Source organism: Mobula birostris, chromosome 14 (genome assembly GCF_030028105.1).
Source record: "Mobula birostris isolate sMobBir1 chromosome 14, sMobBir1.hap1, whole genome shotgun sequence".
Lineage (NCBI taxonomy): Eukaryota > Metazoa > Chordata > Chondrichthyes > Myliobatiformes > Myliobatidae > Mobula > Mobula birostris.
In genome coordinates, this window is record NC_092383.1 from 21,964,917 (window position 1) to 21,981,942 (window position 17,026).

Sequence of the window (17,026 nt, forward strand, 5' to 3'; positions counted from 1 at the left end):
AAGTTATTTTTAATCTTCCATTTAACTTCAACATCCCAGTTAGCACCAAGGGCAGCAGCCTAAAAAATTATGTGGAACGGTTACTATCAATATCATGGTCCAATAACTCCATGTTGGAAATCACATTTCAAGGCTGTGCTTCATGAAGTTCTTCAATGGAGTCTCTTGAACAACAAGGGAAAACACTGGAAGAGTGAATGTGCATCAGTATTGAGCAATTAATCAATTGATAATCCAAAAATTTTTAGCTTTCTAAAGGAATGGAATGGGGACGGAATTAAATTTATGGTACCCACTTCTTGCTCTGGGCAGGATTTAATGGGCAGTTTGTTAGTAAAGATGAATTCAGTAATTTATTTGTTAAATTTGATTTTGTATGTTCTTTCAGAAGGAAAAGAAAGCTTTATAAAGAAGGCTTTATCCTTAAGAAAAACATTTAAAATGCAAATTGGCCTTGGACTTGGAGGAGTGTGTGTGTGTGTGTGTGTGTGCGCGTGTGTTTGTGTGTTTGTGCGTGTTTGTGCGTGTGCGTGTTTGTGCGTGTGTTTGTGTGTGTGTGTGTTTGTGTGTGTGTGTGTGTGTGTGTGTGTGTTTGTGTGTGCGTGTGTGTTTGTGCGTGTGTGTTTGTGTGCGTGTGTTTGTGTGCGTGTGTTTGTGCGTGTGTTTGTGCATGTGTGTTTGTGCGTGTGCGTGTGTGTGTGGGGGGGGGTGGGAGGGAGGGATGGTACTTGTTTTGCTGCTGTTTCATTGCTTGTTATGCTCTGGTTTGTGGTGTTCTGAGTACTGCCAAGTACTTTGGCATGCTCTGTTGGCAACAGAATGTATAGTGAGACTTGCAGGCTGCCCCAGCACCTCCTTAGGTTAACATACACGAATTGTGTGAGGAACTCAGCAGGTCAGGCAGCATCTATAGAAATAAATAAACGGTCGATGTTTCGGGCCGAGACCCTTCACCAGGACTGGAAAGGGAAGGAGGAAGACGCCAAAATAAAAAGGTAATTGGAGGGGAAGGAGGATGGCTAGAAGGAGATAGGTGAAGCCAGGTGGGAGGGAAAGGTGAAGAGCTGGAGAAAAAGGAATCTGATTAGAGAGGAGAGTGGACCATGGCAGGAAGGGAAGAAGGGGGTGGGCAACAGGGGGAGGTGGTAGGCAGGTGAGAAGAGGCAAGAGGCCAAAGTGGAGAATAGAAGAGGGGAGGGGGAAGGGAATTTTTTTTTTATAACCAGAAGGAGAAACTGATATTCATACCACCCAGATGGAATACAAGTCTCCTCCACCCTGAGGGTGGCCTCATCATGGAACAAGAGGAAGCCATGGACTAACATGTCAGAACAGGAATGGGAAGAGGAATTAAAATGGTTGGCCACTGGGAAATTCTGCTTTTGGTAGAAGGAGCGGAGGTGCTTGACGAAGCGGTCCCCCGATTTACGTCAGGACTCACCAATACAGAGGAGGCCGCATCGGAGGCACTGGGTACAATGGACGACCCCAACAGATTCACAGGTGAGGTGTTGTCTCACCTGGAAGGACGGTTTGGGGCCTTGAATGGAGGCAAGGGAGGAGGTGAATGGGCAGGTATAGAATTTCTGTCACTTGCAGAGATATGTGCCAGGTGGGAGATTAATGGGTTAATGGGGAGGGATGAATTTACAAGGGAGTTACAGAGGGAGTGATCCCTGCAGAAAGCGAGAGTGAGGGGGGGTGGCAAAGATATATCTGGTAGTATCCTGATAATTCACCCTGTGGCTGTGTGGACTTCCTTCCAGCTCATGTACTGAGTGGGAGAAACATGAGACTATGGGAATATGGGAAATGTGAAATGGGTTAGTATGAAGGGGTGCTTGATGGTTTGTATGGAGGGCTGGAGTACCTGTTCCAATGCTGTACAATCCTGCAATCACATACTATCAACATGCCATTTCTCTCTCACAGAGAGGACAGTGCACTACCAAAATGTAACCGTGCCATGTACCCAAGCAAACTGGAATATTCTCCCCTCAAACACACGAGTGTCTGAATTTGCTCTGTTTATTTTGCCCTCCATCCAACCAAAAATCTCCAAAGTGCCAAGGTTTGGTTACAAAACTCAAAGCTGCTGGAAACATTGAGCAGGACAGGTAGTATCTGCCGAAAGAAAAATGGTTAACATTGCAGCTCAAAGATCCCTTTTCTTGTCTGCAGATACCACTTGGCCCGCTGTTCATTTCCAACATTTCCTGTTAGATTGCAAATTTAAAGTATCTACAATTAATTTTGATTTTTTTTTACTGGGGTTTGCTAACTTTTATTTCACTGTATGACCTGTTTACTCCGCTTAAAAATTCACTAAGTGATAACCGACCTTGGTACTGAAAACACACCTATATTTTCTTCTCTCTAAATTTCAAGTACTCACCGATCATTGGCTGCAGAACATTCTCCATCACCTTGGTGAGCTGTTGGTATATTTGAATGGCTAGATCACTAATGACCTGCCGATATTCGGCAAGGTCAAAATTCCTCAAACAATGGTCATTCTGTCGAGGGGTATTGTGCTTCATGAATGCCTATGTACAATGGAAAAAATATAATATTAATAAAGTCCTCATGTCACAGATGCTACTGGCACAGACAACAAATTCTACTCCGTGCTATCCAACTGAGCGATCAGAGAGGAAACAATGTCATAGACTATTAACAATAGCATTAAAGTAATCCATCATTAAAATGGAACAATGTTACTTGTAATGTGAATGTGATTTCAAAATTCTATTACATAGCAGGTGAATATTTAACTAATCCCTGTAAGGTGTTTTAAGCTGTTAAGTTAGCATGAATAAGTGAGTAGTTGAATGGGCCCCCTAAATTCTACAATTAATGGATTATTCTAAAACCAAGTTCACAGATAATTAAAAAAGCTTCTATTTATTACTACCCACAATCTGTCTTCTGATCAGATTTTAATTCCTAATAGTCAGCCAAGAATTAATAACTAATCCTTAAAGTCAACACCAGTTCAATGAAACTTACAATGATTTATCCTATAATATTCTTCATGCTTACTTTTAAGCAAGACAATTCAACAGCAGTCTGAACATTTAAGGAAACTCTGGGTCATCACATATTTATGAAAGATACTTATCCATAACATATTACATAAAATTGAACGTTACCTCTTCGCCACTGTATTGTTTCAGGCAGTGCAAGAAACGACAAGTGTTGGACAACCAGAATGACACAATTTCGAAGTCATCACTTCGTTTCTGCAATAAGTGGTGGGAAAAAGGTAAGAACATCAGGAAAACACAGTAAAAGAAAGTTTAAGGAATCTTTTTCTTCAAAAAGTTTCACAAAATCGGTTCTGTTTACGTAACAGAGATCTACTAACACAAGTTCCAAAAGAATATAACTGTTTACACAACGTGGTAGCTTGTCTGCCTGGTAAATACGACCTCACATTTTAAGAGCACTTGTTTTTAGGAATTCCATTAAGCTGGCCCCTCTGCTTTAGAACATGACTAAAGCAATTAACCAGTATTCAGTTGCCTTCAGAACAAAGTGATATCTTAAACACAAGAGATGCCAGAAATTCTTAGGAACACACACAAAACGCCGGAGAAACCCGGCTGGTCAGGCAGCATCTATGAAGAGGAAAATGCAGTTAAGGTTTTGGGCCGAGACCCTTAATCAGGACTGGAAGGAGAAGGCAGAACAAGGGGGGGGGGTGCTGGGAGAGGAGAAGAGGTGATGGATAAAACCAGGTGCTGGGGGAGGAGCGTTGGTGGCGGACAGGGGAGGAAGTAAGAAGCTGAGAGGTGACAGGTGGAAAAGGTAAAGGGGTGAAGGAGGAGGAATCTGAAAGGAGAGTGAACCATGGGAGGAAGGGAAGGAGGAAGGGCACCAGATGGAAGTGATGGGCAGGTGAGGAGAAGGGGTAAGAGATGAGCCAGAATAGGGAACGGAAAAAGAGAGAAGGAAGAGGGGGAAAAATTAGCAGAGGTTAGAGAAATCAAAGTTCCTGCTGTCAGGGTGGAGGACACCTAGATAGAATATGAGGTGTTACTCCTCCAGCCTGAGTCTAACCTCAACATGGCAGCAGAGCTGAAGTTGGTACCTTGTAGTGAGCAGCAGTTACTTCACAAAATCAGTGTTGAAACACGCTCAAAGTTACCTCAAGAGAAATTAATCCTCAGTTGCATATATGGCTGTGCACTGTACTTCACTTTCAAAACTCAATTCTACTAAATTCAATAGAAGTGAACCGAACGGTCGCTGGTATAATAATTAGTTAGCACATGCGGTTGAGGATGAATTTCTTCTCCTCGTTCTCAGTGAATAGTAGTGTAATAATCTCTTAGAAACTCACGTGGCTTCACCTATCACCTTCTAGTTTGTTGTCCTTCCCTTCCACCCACCTTTTTATTCTGACATCTTCCTCCTTTCTTTCCAGCCCTGAAGAAGGGTCTCAACCCGAATCATTTCCGTACATGCTGCCTCACCCGCTGAGTTCCTACAACATTTTGTTTGTGTTGCTCTCGGTTTCCAGCATCTGGAAAATCTCGTGTTTTTAAAAATATCCTAATTGACTTTCGATTTGATTTTTATCCTGTATGCTGAGTAAGGGATTAGAATCAGTGGCACTTGATGACAAAGCAGCACCAAAGCTTTCTCAAAGAAGCCTTATTCTGCAACTTTCAGATGGGTGAAGTTAAAGGATCTTCACCAATTTTTAATATCTGACAATTTAGGAGGGAATGTTGACACTGTACACCAAACCAAACCACTGGCCCAGTTATGTTCATTTTTGGTAAGGCTAATGCCCTGAACAAGATTTTCAGGTCTACCATTTATAACACATTTTTCCTAGGTCAGTAGGTAGGGATTTGTGGTGGTGGTTTTAAATCCTACTTCCATATGGAGTAATATTTACTGTATGGGTTGGTATACGATAGATACAACATGACAATCCAGGACACTGCTGCATCTGAGGTCACTTCATGAAACCTCACAGCACCAAAGGTTTTTCAAATATCAACTCTTCTCCAATTCCCAAATCTGAAGTTTGAAGGAGTTCTGATTCAATTACAGTAATTTAGATCTTAACAACCTTCTTCATTAATAATGAAATGCACTTAACTTTTATCTCTTATAATCTTAAATTAACATCTAGCTGACATAGACTATGTAACTGTATGAAATACACCTTTAAGGTTTGCTTTATCAAATTATATACAATTTTAAAGCATGATTATTATATGTCTTTGTACCTTTTTGTCTTACTTATTTACTGCTGGTGTTTAGGGCAGCAATGAATTTCCTCTACCTCTGTCTGTCCTTGGCCATCTTCTCTATAGTGCCCCAGATGTTGTTCAGGGTCCTCAAGTCACATACAGATTAGAAGGATTCTTCATTGCTGTTTCTGTAACAATTGTTTGAAACCAGTCGGGGTTGTTGGCCCTGAGCTGAACCCCCGAACCTGGAGGACCGGTCAATCAGTGGACCACTCTTAGTCTGGCCTCTACCTTTTGACCTGTTTAGGATGGGTGACCCTAGCAAGAGTCAAAGCACAAGACCCTGACTCCAGCCAACATACCTCTCTGGATTATTGAGTCACACAAGCCTCTAAACCACAAGAAGGTTGTGGCTCTCTTGGAGGACCCTTTTAGTCTAGTTCCACATCACTGGGTTTTCCCTTGCAACTAAACAACCTCATAGCAGGTGCCGAATCCCAGCTGCACTTTTTCCACCATGACACCTATTCCAAGATTTCACTGGATACATTATTTTAACTGCAATCTGTATTGTCTTGCGTTCATTTATCCAGGGTTATTTACATGGATTTAAAATTGTCAGTAATCTTTATTCAAATTTCTGAAAAAAATATTGGCCATACCCCATAAATTACAACAAAGTTAAAAAACAAATTCAAAGTCCTTCAGACACAGTATGGTCCACCATTTGGATAAATACCATATTCAGTGAGCTCCTGCTACATATTTACCATTTACTTCTCTCTTTGGTGCATCATTGCTGAACAGTGCTTTGGGAGATCTTACAAAAAGTAGCTCATTCGGCAAGTAAATGATAATTCCAGCAGACCACCGAATCCGAATTCAAACCCATCATGAAAGAAGTAACCCCGCACGTTCATCAATACGGTGAAGCGGATTATCTTAGCACTTTAACATCAACGCTTTAACTGCTCTTTGAAAAGCACCGCCATACCTTCAGGATCTTCTTGATGCCGTTTATAGTTGAGGTCAGCAAAGACCGCACTCGTTGGTCGTCATTGATGTAATCAGCGTGACGCACACACATAAATAAGATGTAGGCTGGCAGTCCAGGAATCAAGTTGACAGCCACGCCACGAGGCTTCAGTTCTAGGGTTGAAAGGGAGTATGCCTTAATTTCAGAAAGGTGCTACAATGATCCAACAGATCACAGCAGTTCGGCTGCACAGGTCTCCACATTTTGCGGAGGTTTATGCGTCCCTACAGGTAGTGAAAGTTCGGCGGGGAGCTGTAGTACAAAGCTTATCTATTTGGAAGCTGGTTACTTGCTTACTAATGCTTATCGCTTCTCTGAATGATAAGTGATGTCACGCCACTTAAAACATCAAATCCCATCAGCCAAATGTTGGGATGGGAAGTTACAAATGAAACCTTCTGAATAATGAACTTGGGCTTTGTTCCAATTACAGGTTAATATTGTGGAGCAATTTATATTTTAGTTTTTTTGATATGGGCAGCCAAATCCCCAGGTCTGGACTCTTGATCTGGAATCACAAGTTCAAATCCCACAATGGCTGCTCAGAGGTTTAATTTCAAGTATTCATCTGAATCAGGATTATTTTTAATAACATAGGAGGCAGTTCCACCTTCTGGGTCTAAGCTACCTTCCAGAACAGTAATTCCATTCCCTCTCTCCATAATTCCCTGAATTTCTACAACATACTCTCTCTCACACAAGTTCACCAACTCTACTGAGATTCTTTCACCAATTCTCTACATCTGGGGTTCCCAAATTTGTTTATGCCATGGACCAATACCATTATGCAAGGGGTCCAAGTACACTAGGTCGGAAACACCTTTTTTACACTACAAAGATATTTACAGTAGCCATTTAACCTAACTGAACATCTTTAGGATGCACCGCATCCGGTAAACTAAGTGCTCTCAGGGAGAAAGTGCAAACTTCATAGACGGCCTCTGAGATCAGGACCAAACCTGGGGTTCTTAAGCTAAGGAACAGCAGCACTAACTTCATTATGGAAATTAAACCTTGTAATCATCCAGATGGAGCCTGGACACACACACACTTCTGTTGATTTTCTTCCTGTTAATTGTCAGGGCAAGCTTTGCTAATGTAAATCGGGCTCAGTAGTACCTAACCTCTTGGGATGGCATTTTCTGGCTGGACAGCATGGACTGAAGCTGCCAGCGCTTCCTCAAAAATAACACAGGGAGAGTGTTCAAAGTTCAAAGTGAATGTATTATCAAAGTACCGTAAACTCAAAGACCACTTTATTAGGTACAGGAGTGGAATCCAGTGTCGTCTTCTGCTGCTGTTCGATGTGCTGTGCACTCAGAGACGCTGTCCTGCACAGCACTGTTGTAGTGTGTGGTTACTTGAGTTACTGCCGCCTTCCTGTCAACTTGAACCAGTCTGACTATTCTCCTATGTCCTCTCTCATTAACAAGGCATTTTTGCCCACAGAACCGCTACACTGGATTTTTTTTATTTTTGCACTATTCTCTGTAAACACTAGAGACTGTTGTGCGTGAAAACTTCCAGGAGATCAACCGTCTCTGAGATACTCAAACCACCCCATCTGGCACCAACAATCATTCCACAGTCAAAGTCATTTCGATCACATTTCTTCCCCATTCTGATGTTTCGTCTGAACAAATGAACCTCTTGACCATGTCTGCATGCTTTTACACATTGAGTTGCTGCCACATGATTGGCTGATTAGATATTTGCACTATTGAGCAATGGTACCTAATAAAGTGGCCACTGAATGTTTATGTCACTATATACTACCCTGAGATTCATTTTCTTACTGGTGGTATGAGACACAAGGATGAGGGTAGGGCATGTGCAGCAAAGCGAATACTTGCACTAAATTCTATTCCACACATAAACTTCTGTGGCAACACTGAAGCAGGAAGGGTTTGAGGAGAGGGTGTCGTTCAAGATTTCCATCCTACCTGGTCGACTGCTGAAGCTGAAGCTTCAATTTCAAGTGGCAACCAAATGAACAGACCCAATCCTACATACTTGCCTAGAATGAGATTCTTAATGAGCTTCAGCTCATCATCCTTTTTGTATTCCAACATTCCCTGGAAATCTTTTTCTTTCCTTGGAATATTCACCGGACGGATGGGTTCATCTGCCAGCTGAGCTGGAGACACATTCTCAGTCTGGCCCACTGTTACAAAAACAGATTGTGAAAAGGTAAATCTTCCAAAGCCTACTTATATAGATAACATGTACACTGTAACATCATTACTTCATATATATATTTTTTTTAAACACAAAAAAACACATTTAAAAAATGTTGCTAAAAATAACACATGCGACATAAAGTTATTTCAGTGGAGTTACACCAACTGGTACACCTAGACTGCAGGACCCTCGTTTATATCTCAATAGAATTGTTAATTTCCATATAACTGAGGAGCACTCAATTGAAACCACAGTTGTAAAATACTATTAAGACAGTAACAAATCAGCTTTGCAACACTATACAGATCAAGAATTTTCTAGCTCTGAGATAACAAATTAGGTTAGTGTATTGCGTGCATCATTTTAACTGTTGTCAAGAGCAGGATTCCATCATTTCAACTCAATGTCTAGAAAACCTCAGCAAACAACCTACTAAGTGCACTTACACATCAAGATTATAGAACTGCTCAAATAGACTGTGGTAAGATTCTAATTAAACATTGTCTACTTCAGCCACCAAAAAGAGATTAGTTTGTTTCATTGTGGAGAACATACCTTCCAGTTCACCAATTTTCTTTGCAAATACTTTAAGCTGCTTTTTCAGCTTCCGGACAGTCTTGTCCTGCTTCTCCAGCTGTTCCATGAGATCCTGTGGTGAAGGGCAAAGCAAACACTGAAAAGTCGCTCAGGGCTGTAATGTCGCTGCCGGCAAAAATTGCTGACACTCAAGAAAAGCAGAACAAAAGCAAAGTGTAGGCTGGTGACAATAACTGGTTAGCAACAAACAAGCATAAATCACAGTGCAGCAGCAATTAATTGATGCAGTCTCATAGAGGTGCAAACAAGGCTGACAAAACGAAAGTATCAAGATTTCTACTTAAGCACAAACTTTTTCTAGGACAGTCATCCTACTTCAATACTTCGAGATGGTTTTTGATTGTCATAGCATAGAAACAGGCCCTTTAGACTAATTGTCCATGCTAAACAGAGATGCCCATGAAGCTAGTCCCATATCCAATTTAAACCATTTCTATTCATGTTCCTCTCTCAATGTCTTTAAATATTGTAATGGAACTTGCTTCTACAACTTCCTCTGGCAGCTTGTTTCATATACCCACTACTCTGTGTGTAGTACAGGGTTCCTTTTAAATCTTTCTTCTCTCACCTCGTTTATATACCTTTTGGGAGGGTAGGGGTACATTTTAATGGGCAGCTGGTGCAGTTAACTTGCTCTTTCCTGCTCTATTTCCCAGTCTGACAAGGTTGAGGTTAGGTGTGTTAGTCATGTTTGAACATAACGTGCCTCCAAAATGTGTGCATCTTTTAAATTCTTAGTAAGTGCTTAGAATCAAATTATCTACTAAGTGGACAAGTGAAAGACACGTTTTGATTCAAGTCAAAGCTGCTGAGTTGTTCTCTCACCCCCAACCCCCCAATCCCCAGGATCAGGGCATCGCTGACGAGGCCAGCATCTATTGACATAGTTTGGTTGGTTGTTCTCAAATCTTGGCGATCCATTTGCAAACATTTCGCTGCCATACGAGGAAACATCATCAGAGCGCTGTCCAACTGAATTTCCGTAAAGACAGCCAATCAGCTGAATGATAAGGCCAAGCATTCAGAGGACATGCCACAAGTAAACAGGTCACTGATGATGTCTCCAAGTATGGTGATGCAAACGGATTGTCAAGATCGGAGAACAATCCAACCCGACCATCAACCACCCGAGCTACACATTTTCTGAGTTATTTCCAATTTATTGGCATCCCTAGGTGAAGGTGGTGATGAACCATCCTTCTGAACTGCTGGAGCTCGAGGATTTAGAGTCAGCAATAATGAAGGACCACTTGAGATCTGCTCATGCTTTTGCATGCATCCAGCGACATAAGTGGTATCAGAGAGACACCCTGTCTTCCTGTTTGCAGACTGTGGAGGAAAAATTAAACTTGAGGACTGGGGATTGGCAGAGTCATGGGGATGCTGTTATGGGAAGCAGAATGGGACTATCTTCCTTGTACAAACTAACAATAGATCATGTCATCAATGAGGAACCGATTGTATAGGTGCTAATTGTCCAAGGGGCAACATGATTAACGGTTTGTTTGGTACTCTGAGCAACGAGGAACCAATTGTACAGGTGCTAGCTTTGTGTAAATTGCGAAAACAGTGTCTGGAGACAGGCTGACCCATTTTGATTAGACTGACTGTGTAAATTTTGAATTGCAAATTTGAATTGGCGAAGACGTTGTACGGAATAGCTCCCCATGAATTCACTAAATAAAAGTGGTAACTAGTTTCAAGGTCTCTGCCTCCTTTGTGTTTGATCGGTATTAAAATTCTCTCACACAGGCTGAATAGTGATGAGCATTTAGAGATGCAACTCAATACTTGAGTCCTATACATACAGTATCTGTCCAGATGATGAAGCATCTGCACAACTTAGCAAGTGCTTCCTCTACACTGTGCAATTTGCATTTATATTTGAATTAAACATTGCTATTTACTGGATGAATATTATTAGCATAATCATCTAAAGGAAACCAGTTCGTTTTAGACTTATTCTAAATAAATGATATTTTTATACTGGGAGCAAGATGAAAGGATTACATGTTATTACACTGTGTTAAAACTGATTGCGATAAGGTGCTCTCCTGCTGCAGTACAAAAGAGAAGAAAACATGGAATTATCTTCATACGTGCAAAGGCAAGGTCATTCTCCTGTTAGTACTCCAGAATAGAGAAAATAGTGGAAAGAGGACAATTTAGGCCAAACAACAGACGTTTGATCTACATACAATGATCCGTTTGTAAAGCGATATCCTGTAGAACTGATACTTCATGGGGTCATCTGCATATAACTCCTCATAATACTGCAAAAATAGTGGTGAAATTCGCGCAGTTACCCAAATGGTTTCAAAATTATGTCAGCAGCATGGGAAATAGTAGTTGTTCAACAGGAGTTGTTTAATAGTAGTTGTTTAACAGGAGTATAGAGAGTTAATCATATTGCACTACCCTGAATTTCTTCACCCTGATTAGACTGGACTTGTGCTGAGATCTAACCAGGTCTGAGTTTTGTTGCAATAGCAACCCTACCCAGTCATGGACAAGCTAAGCTATTTGGAAGACTTTATGTATCATGAACGGTCAACAAAACTGATAGAAGATGCAGATTACAATGGCATAGATGAATTGCTGCAATTACCCATTTGTTGCCCTGGTCAATCAAGAGCATGGAACAGTGGCCTGTTTGATCATCTGTGTCAGCCAGAATAAAATTTAATTTAACTTTCTGCAAGGTACTATCATTGCTCCAGAATGAGTTCAGAGCATAAAGATTGGTTGTCATTGGTTATAGAGCGTTTGTACAAATGATTAGGAATTAAACATTAAGGTTACTGCTTGCCCACTCCATAAACTCCTGTTAAACAATTTACTAACTTTGGGACTTTAAAGAACATTGTTTGCTGTGCTTAGCAACTTTAGGGATGGAAAGCGTTCTCATTTGTAGAGGCTAAACAGATAATCCAGTAAAATGTGCACTGGGTAACGTGTAATGTGCACATATAATCCAGTAACGTGTGCACTGGGTAACGTGTAATGTGCACATATAATCCAGTAGTTTGGTCATTGGAGCCACCAGCATTGAATATAAGGAGTTCAAACATCTATCACCATATTGTGTGCTCAACACATAAAACAGGAGCATGATTTTCTATCCCTTCTCCCCATGAGAACTGAGTGCAGTTCTCAGCTGATTTTAGTAATGACAAATGTAGTGTTAAGTTTCATTTTTCCTTCAAACTGAAATAGCCAGCAGGATATTTTGATAAATTCCTTCCAATCATGTGTTCTATAATCTTAGATCAAAGTAGATTCATTTACATTTTTAAAATTGGGAAACTGAATTAGCTTGTGCGCTGGGGTGTTAATAAAAGTATACTGGGAATTAATAGGAGTAAGACCCAACAGTCGAGCCAAATCTCCCAAACTTGAGCTGGATTATCAGAGTTTAACTCTGTACATCCTCTTCCTCTCCCTATATCTTAACTATTCTGTAGTTGCGGGTGTAAATTTACAAGCATCTGCCTCATTTCAACCAACACTGCCCTCACAGGGTAACTAATCCCAACAAGAGACCACCTAGTCGCACAAGCACATATCTTCATCATACAGGCAGCTTCATCTATATCCTCACACCACGTGTCAATTATTAAAACACCTGGTTTGGGAAACTAGTTCATAACTAATTGTGAATCTGTTTGATTAATACTTTCAGAAAATGAAAATAAAATCATTGGGAGCTGCAGTGTTGTCAATATCCTGTTTTCTTCGGACACAAACAGGAGGCTAAAGTGTCAACTTATTCTGGTTTACATCCGCACTTCCTTTCAAGATTTTACACTGTGTTTCTATATTGGGGAGAGAGTCTGCAGATAAAGTGACCAGCAGGTTGACTAGCCTTGTAACTATTGTAATTTGTTTTTAATTGCCAATGGGACAGAATGGCAAAAGCCTTTCTCCTTTCAACACTCACAGAGACAGAAAAAAAACAGTTGGGATAAGGTGGATGGGGCAAGAATAATTACAGGAAGAAATTCCAGATTAGCAGATTTCATTCCCAGTATGAATTGCTTTCAACTGACACATCGTCTACCTATTTAGAATCGACGCTGGTGTGTCAGTTTGGACAAGATATTTCAGTTCCTTACTCAATTAGTTCAAGATTGCCTTTACTCCATAAGACCACACGGCATAGGAGCAGAATTAGGCCATTCAGCCCATTGAGTGTTCCTCACTGCTCCATCGTGGCTGATTTATTATCCCCCTCAATCCCATTCTCTTGCCTTCTGCCCGTAACCTCTGACACTCAGCCTCCGCTTTAAATGACTTGGCCTCAAACTAAATGAAAAGGAGCCTTGGCCACTGGGTGATCTTAGGAGAAGAAGGATAATTATATTTCAGGCCAGAGAACAAGCTTGCAGAAGTAGCAAAGATCCCTCACCAAGTCACCAACAATGAAGCTGGGCACTGCCGATACTCTAAATAATCGCATACAGAATTCTAGAGCAAAATCATATCGTGACAGACTACCAGAAGTTACTTCACATTCTATGCATGATATTAAACAACTAAAGTTACATAATATGCACAATACACATATATAACTTGTAGAGTTGCCTCCTCTTATTTAAGCAAACAAAATTCTAAAATCTAACCCCATTATTGATGTGAAATAGATTACAATGACCGACCAAGCTACTTCAACAATTTTCCTGCAACTCAGAGAGCTTGAGTAGATAATTATGCTAGTGCGATATGTTTAATATACAGTGGATTCTGGTTAATTGGTGCAGCCACTTATTTTGGGACAACTCTTAAAGAACAAAAGCTAATTGAGAAAATAACCGGGGTTCCCTTCATTTATTTGGGACACTATACTTAATTGGACAGGAGACTGTAACAGTTTCTAATTAAGAGTCAGTCGCGTACACTTGTGTCGCCACTAGAACCTACACTACGTTTAAAGTGAACAGTTTATAAATAGCGTCAGTCGTGTGTGTTTGTCTTCAAAAAGCAGCGATTTTTGTCACTGATAGTTGGTGAGAAATGAGCAGTAAGGCAACTTCGAATTGTTTCGTTCACTGAGGTTTCAAACGTTCAGGCTTGGAGATGCCAGAATTGTCCGGGAGCGAAAATGAATTGATTTTACAACTTCAACAAATTAGGAACTGCGAAGAATTTGAAGGTACTGACAATCATCTTGAATGCTACAATGAAAATGAAGATTTGGAGGACGCGATCGTTGAAAGCATTATATGAAGGCAGCCCATTCTCTGCACTAGGTGTCTGCACTGATTTTGTTTATCTACAGTCAATCAAAAGAACGCGGCGGCCTGTTAGCTGTCCGTCGTAGCAGGTGATGACAGAGAGACCTGTGCGGGACAGCTTTTCAGATGGAAAAGTCATTGCACTGGGACAGTTCCATTCTCTCAGCTTCTGAAGTCCACGTCTAGTGGTACGAGTAGTCGTCACCAACTGGGGTCTGCATTGGTTGCCGCAGATAAACGTGACTCCTGTGCCTTATCATGCCCTTTGCTCTCCAGGAAGCATTGTAGAACCAGTTTTTTTGGCTGTTGGATCTCACTGTTGATCTCATCGATCCAGTCCACCGGAGCTGACTTAACACACTAGGACAGGCATGTCTCCATTTCACTGGGGGATAAGCCCTGGTTTACGCTCACCTGGTCTCGCCTGCCTGTTGAGGCAGAGTACTGGGGTGTGGCCGCGGTTGTGTGCAAACAGCTGCTCGGAGCCACAGGTGAGAGCTGAGTGTCTGGTGGGGAGCAATGGTGGACGAGCTGCCCCAGAAAGGCCACAACAAGCCCCTTCATCCCTCCCCCGGGCACCCCATACAGGCAGCATACACTGGATCAATTCCTCCATCGATAACTATTAGGAACTAATATACAATTTCCTAGTACTGTAATAACATTGTCGGTGTTCTAATTTGTTCTGCACTGCATTTAAATACATAATTTGTTACTCAGTTAAACAGTAGTTTGTCTTTTTAGTACCTTTCTAACTACTTCCATGAAACTTGGGCTAATTGGGGCAGCCACTTAATTGGGCCAAAATCTACTGGCCCCAAAGTGTCGCAATTAACTGGAATCCACTGTGACTGTAAGCAAAGTGTAATGGCTTGCAGTCTGTATATTTAGAGTAGTGTTGTAAAGGAAACTGGCTTGTTTTGTGGTGTATGCTGTAATGTACAGTGTTTGACCAAGCATGGCAATACTTACGAGATTCTCGTTGGTTAGCCTGGTGATTTCGTGCTGCAGGCTGGCCTCAATTCGAGCCTCGGGTGGGAGCTGAAGGTTCTGCGCCAACAGCTGCTGCTGGCGATTTATCTCCTCCTTCAGATTCTGCACCTCCCCACGCAAAATCTCCAGTTCGTTCTCATAAACCTTCTTCTGGCCTTGAAGCTGAGATTCCAGCAGCCTAGGGAGGGAGGAGGGAAGAAGAGAAAAAGCATTTGTAACACTTCGAACATGCCCTTCCAAACCAGCATAGCCAAAGCAAAGTCACACCATAGGACAGCACTCGAGGCTTTAAGCTATGACCACAAGGCTCTCGGAGGAAACTAAAATATGCGACATCTTTTAAACCCCTCAAAGTGGTACAGATAATGGAAGAATTAAATAACTACCCAAAAAAAAATTCAGATGTAAAGTGCCATTGCACAATGTCAGCATTACTGATTTGGGATTTGAAGTAACACTTTGAGAAGGTTTAAATGTTTAAAGCAGCGAAATAACATGACCAGCTTCGAGAAACAAGCTGATGATGGCATATCAAAAGTTATGTGCCTTGCATCAGCTTCAGTTGGCTTGAAAAGCACCATTAACATGGCGATAGTGACAGACCAATATTCCACTTCCAAAACAGAGCTGAAGAACTAGACAAATTTAGGATAGACTGTGTTTAGTAGATATTCTCTCTTGTAGGAAATTGAAAGTGCCTTCTCCACACTGCCTATATTCAATGACCAAATGTTGATTTCTCCATTTTATCTTTGTTTGGATTACATTTATATACATCACCATTCGGGCAGCAACACCAAGGAATTTATTAGTGAGGTAATTAGTATCAAATTTGAGCACAGTTACCTAACGGCAAAAAAACTCTTTCATTCCCTTCATCACCAAATACCGAATAGATGGAAAATGCACATTTTACATTCAGGACACTCGTGATGCGTGTCCGAAAGAAATTATCGGTCAAGGAACAGTTTGGCGTTGTGGGCTCATGTCTACCGGATATGGAAATTAAATCTCATTTTCATAGGGAGCCATCGACCTTGGTCAGATTTCAATGGAGGTCAGACTGGTCCTCTGCACTCCTTCACAGTGAAACAGAAATACATATTCTATCATTAGAACACGTGAGAAAGGAGCAGAAGCAGGCAATTTGGCTCCTCTGTCATTCACTAAGATCGTGGCTGACTCTCTACCTCAGTAACATTTTTTTCTCTGCACTAGCCCCAAAACCCTTGATTCTATTAAAGTCCAGAAACCTAGCAAATTGTGCTTTAAACCAGCAACTGAGCCTCAAAACCCTGTGGAGTTGAGGATTCTGACACTTATCACCTTCTGAGTGAATCATTTTGCCCTCAGTTCTTTCTCAAATAGGCTATCTCCTTTATCCTGAAACTATGGTCCATGGACCTTGTCAGAGGATATATCTGCCCTGTCCGCCTTTCGCCTCACTTTTTCTCTCAGTGTGCTTCAATCTAAATAAAATTAATATTTCTAGTTTTTGAAGCTTTGAAGACTTGTCACCATGAGGAATGCATTTGACAATCCTTTTCTTAAGGCAATTACTTTATAGACAGCGGTATACAGCTGATGTTAAAGAGAATTACATTGTCATCAAGCGGCAGATATGTATTACTATCCAGCAGACAGAAAACCGCTTGGTTAGAATTGAGAACACACGACTGAACATAACTTAGTTGTTAGTCTAATATAGCAAGCCTGACTCCAGGTGCGAGAGCTTAAGTACTTTTCACACTAAGATGAAGAAATCGCCAAAGCAT

The 17,026-nt window shown here is 41.2% G+C and overlaps 1 protein-coding gene across 6 annotated transcripts in view; it reads right to left on the reverse strand.

Annotated features, from left to right (window-relative positions):
- Positions 1-17,026, reverse strand: part of myo5aa (myosin VAa) — a 223,387-nt gene that overhangs the window by 11,768 nt on the left and 194,593 nt on the right. For 4 of the 6 annotated variants that reach the window (XM_072278216.1, XM_072278213.1, XM_072278214.1 and 1 more), the window contains 7 exons: positions 15,231-15,429; positions 11,223-11,297; positions 8,983-9,076; positions 8,264-8,410; positions 6,205-6,359; positions 3,153-3,242; positions 2,396-2,546 (listed from right to left, as the gene is read on the reverse strand). In XM_072278216.1, coding sequence (XP_072134317.1) covers positions 2,396-2,546; positions 3,153-3,242; positions 6,205-6,359; positions 8,264-8,410; positions 8,983-9,076; positions 11,223-11,297; positions 15,231-15,429 — 911 coding nt within the window. The remainder of the gene's footprint in view (positions 1-2,395; positions 2,547-3,152; positions 3,243-6,204; positions 6,360-8,263; positions 8,411-8,982; positions 9,077-11,222; positions 11,298-15,230; positions 15,430-17,026) is intronic. The other 2 variants (XM_072278217.1, XM_072278215.1) reach the window with 1 other exon arrangement.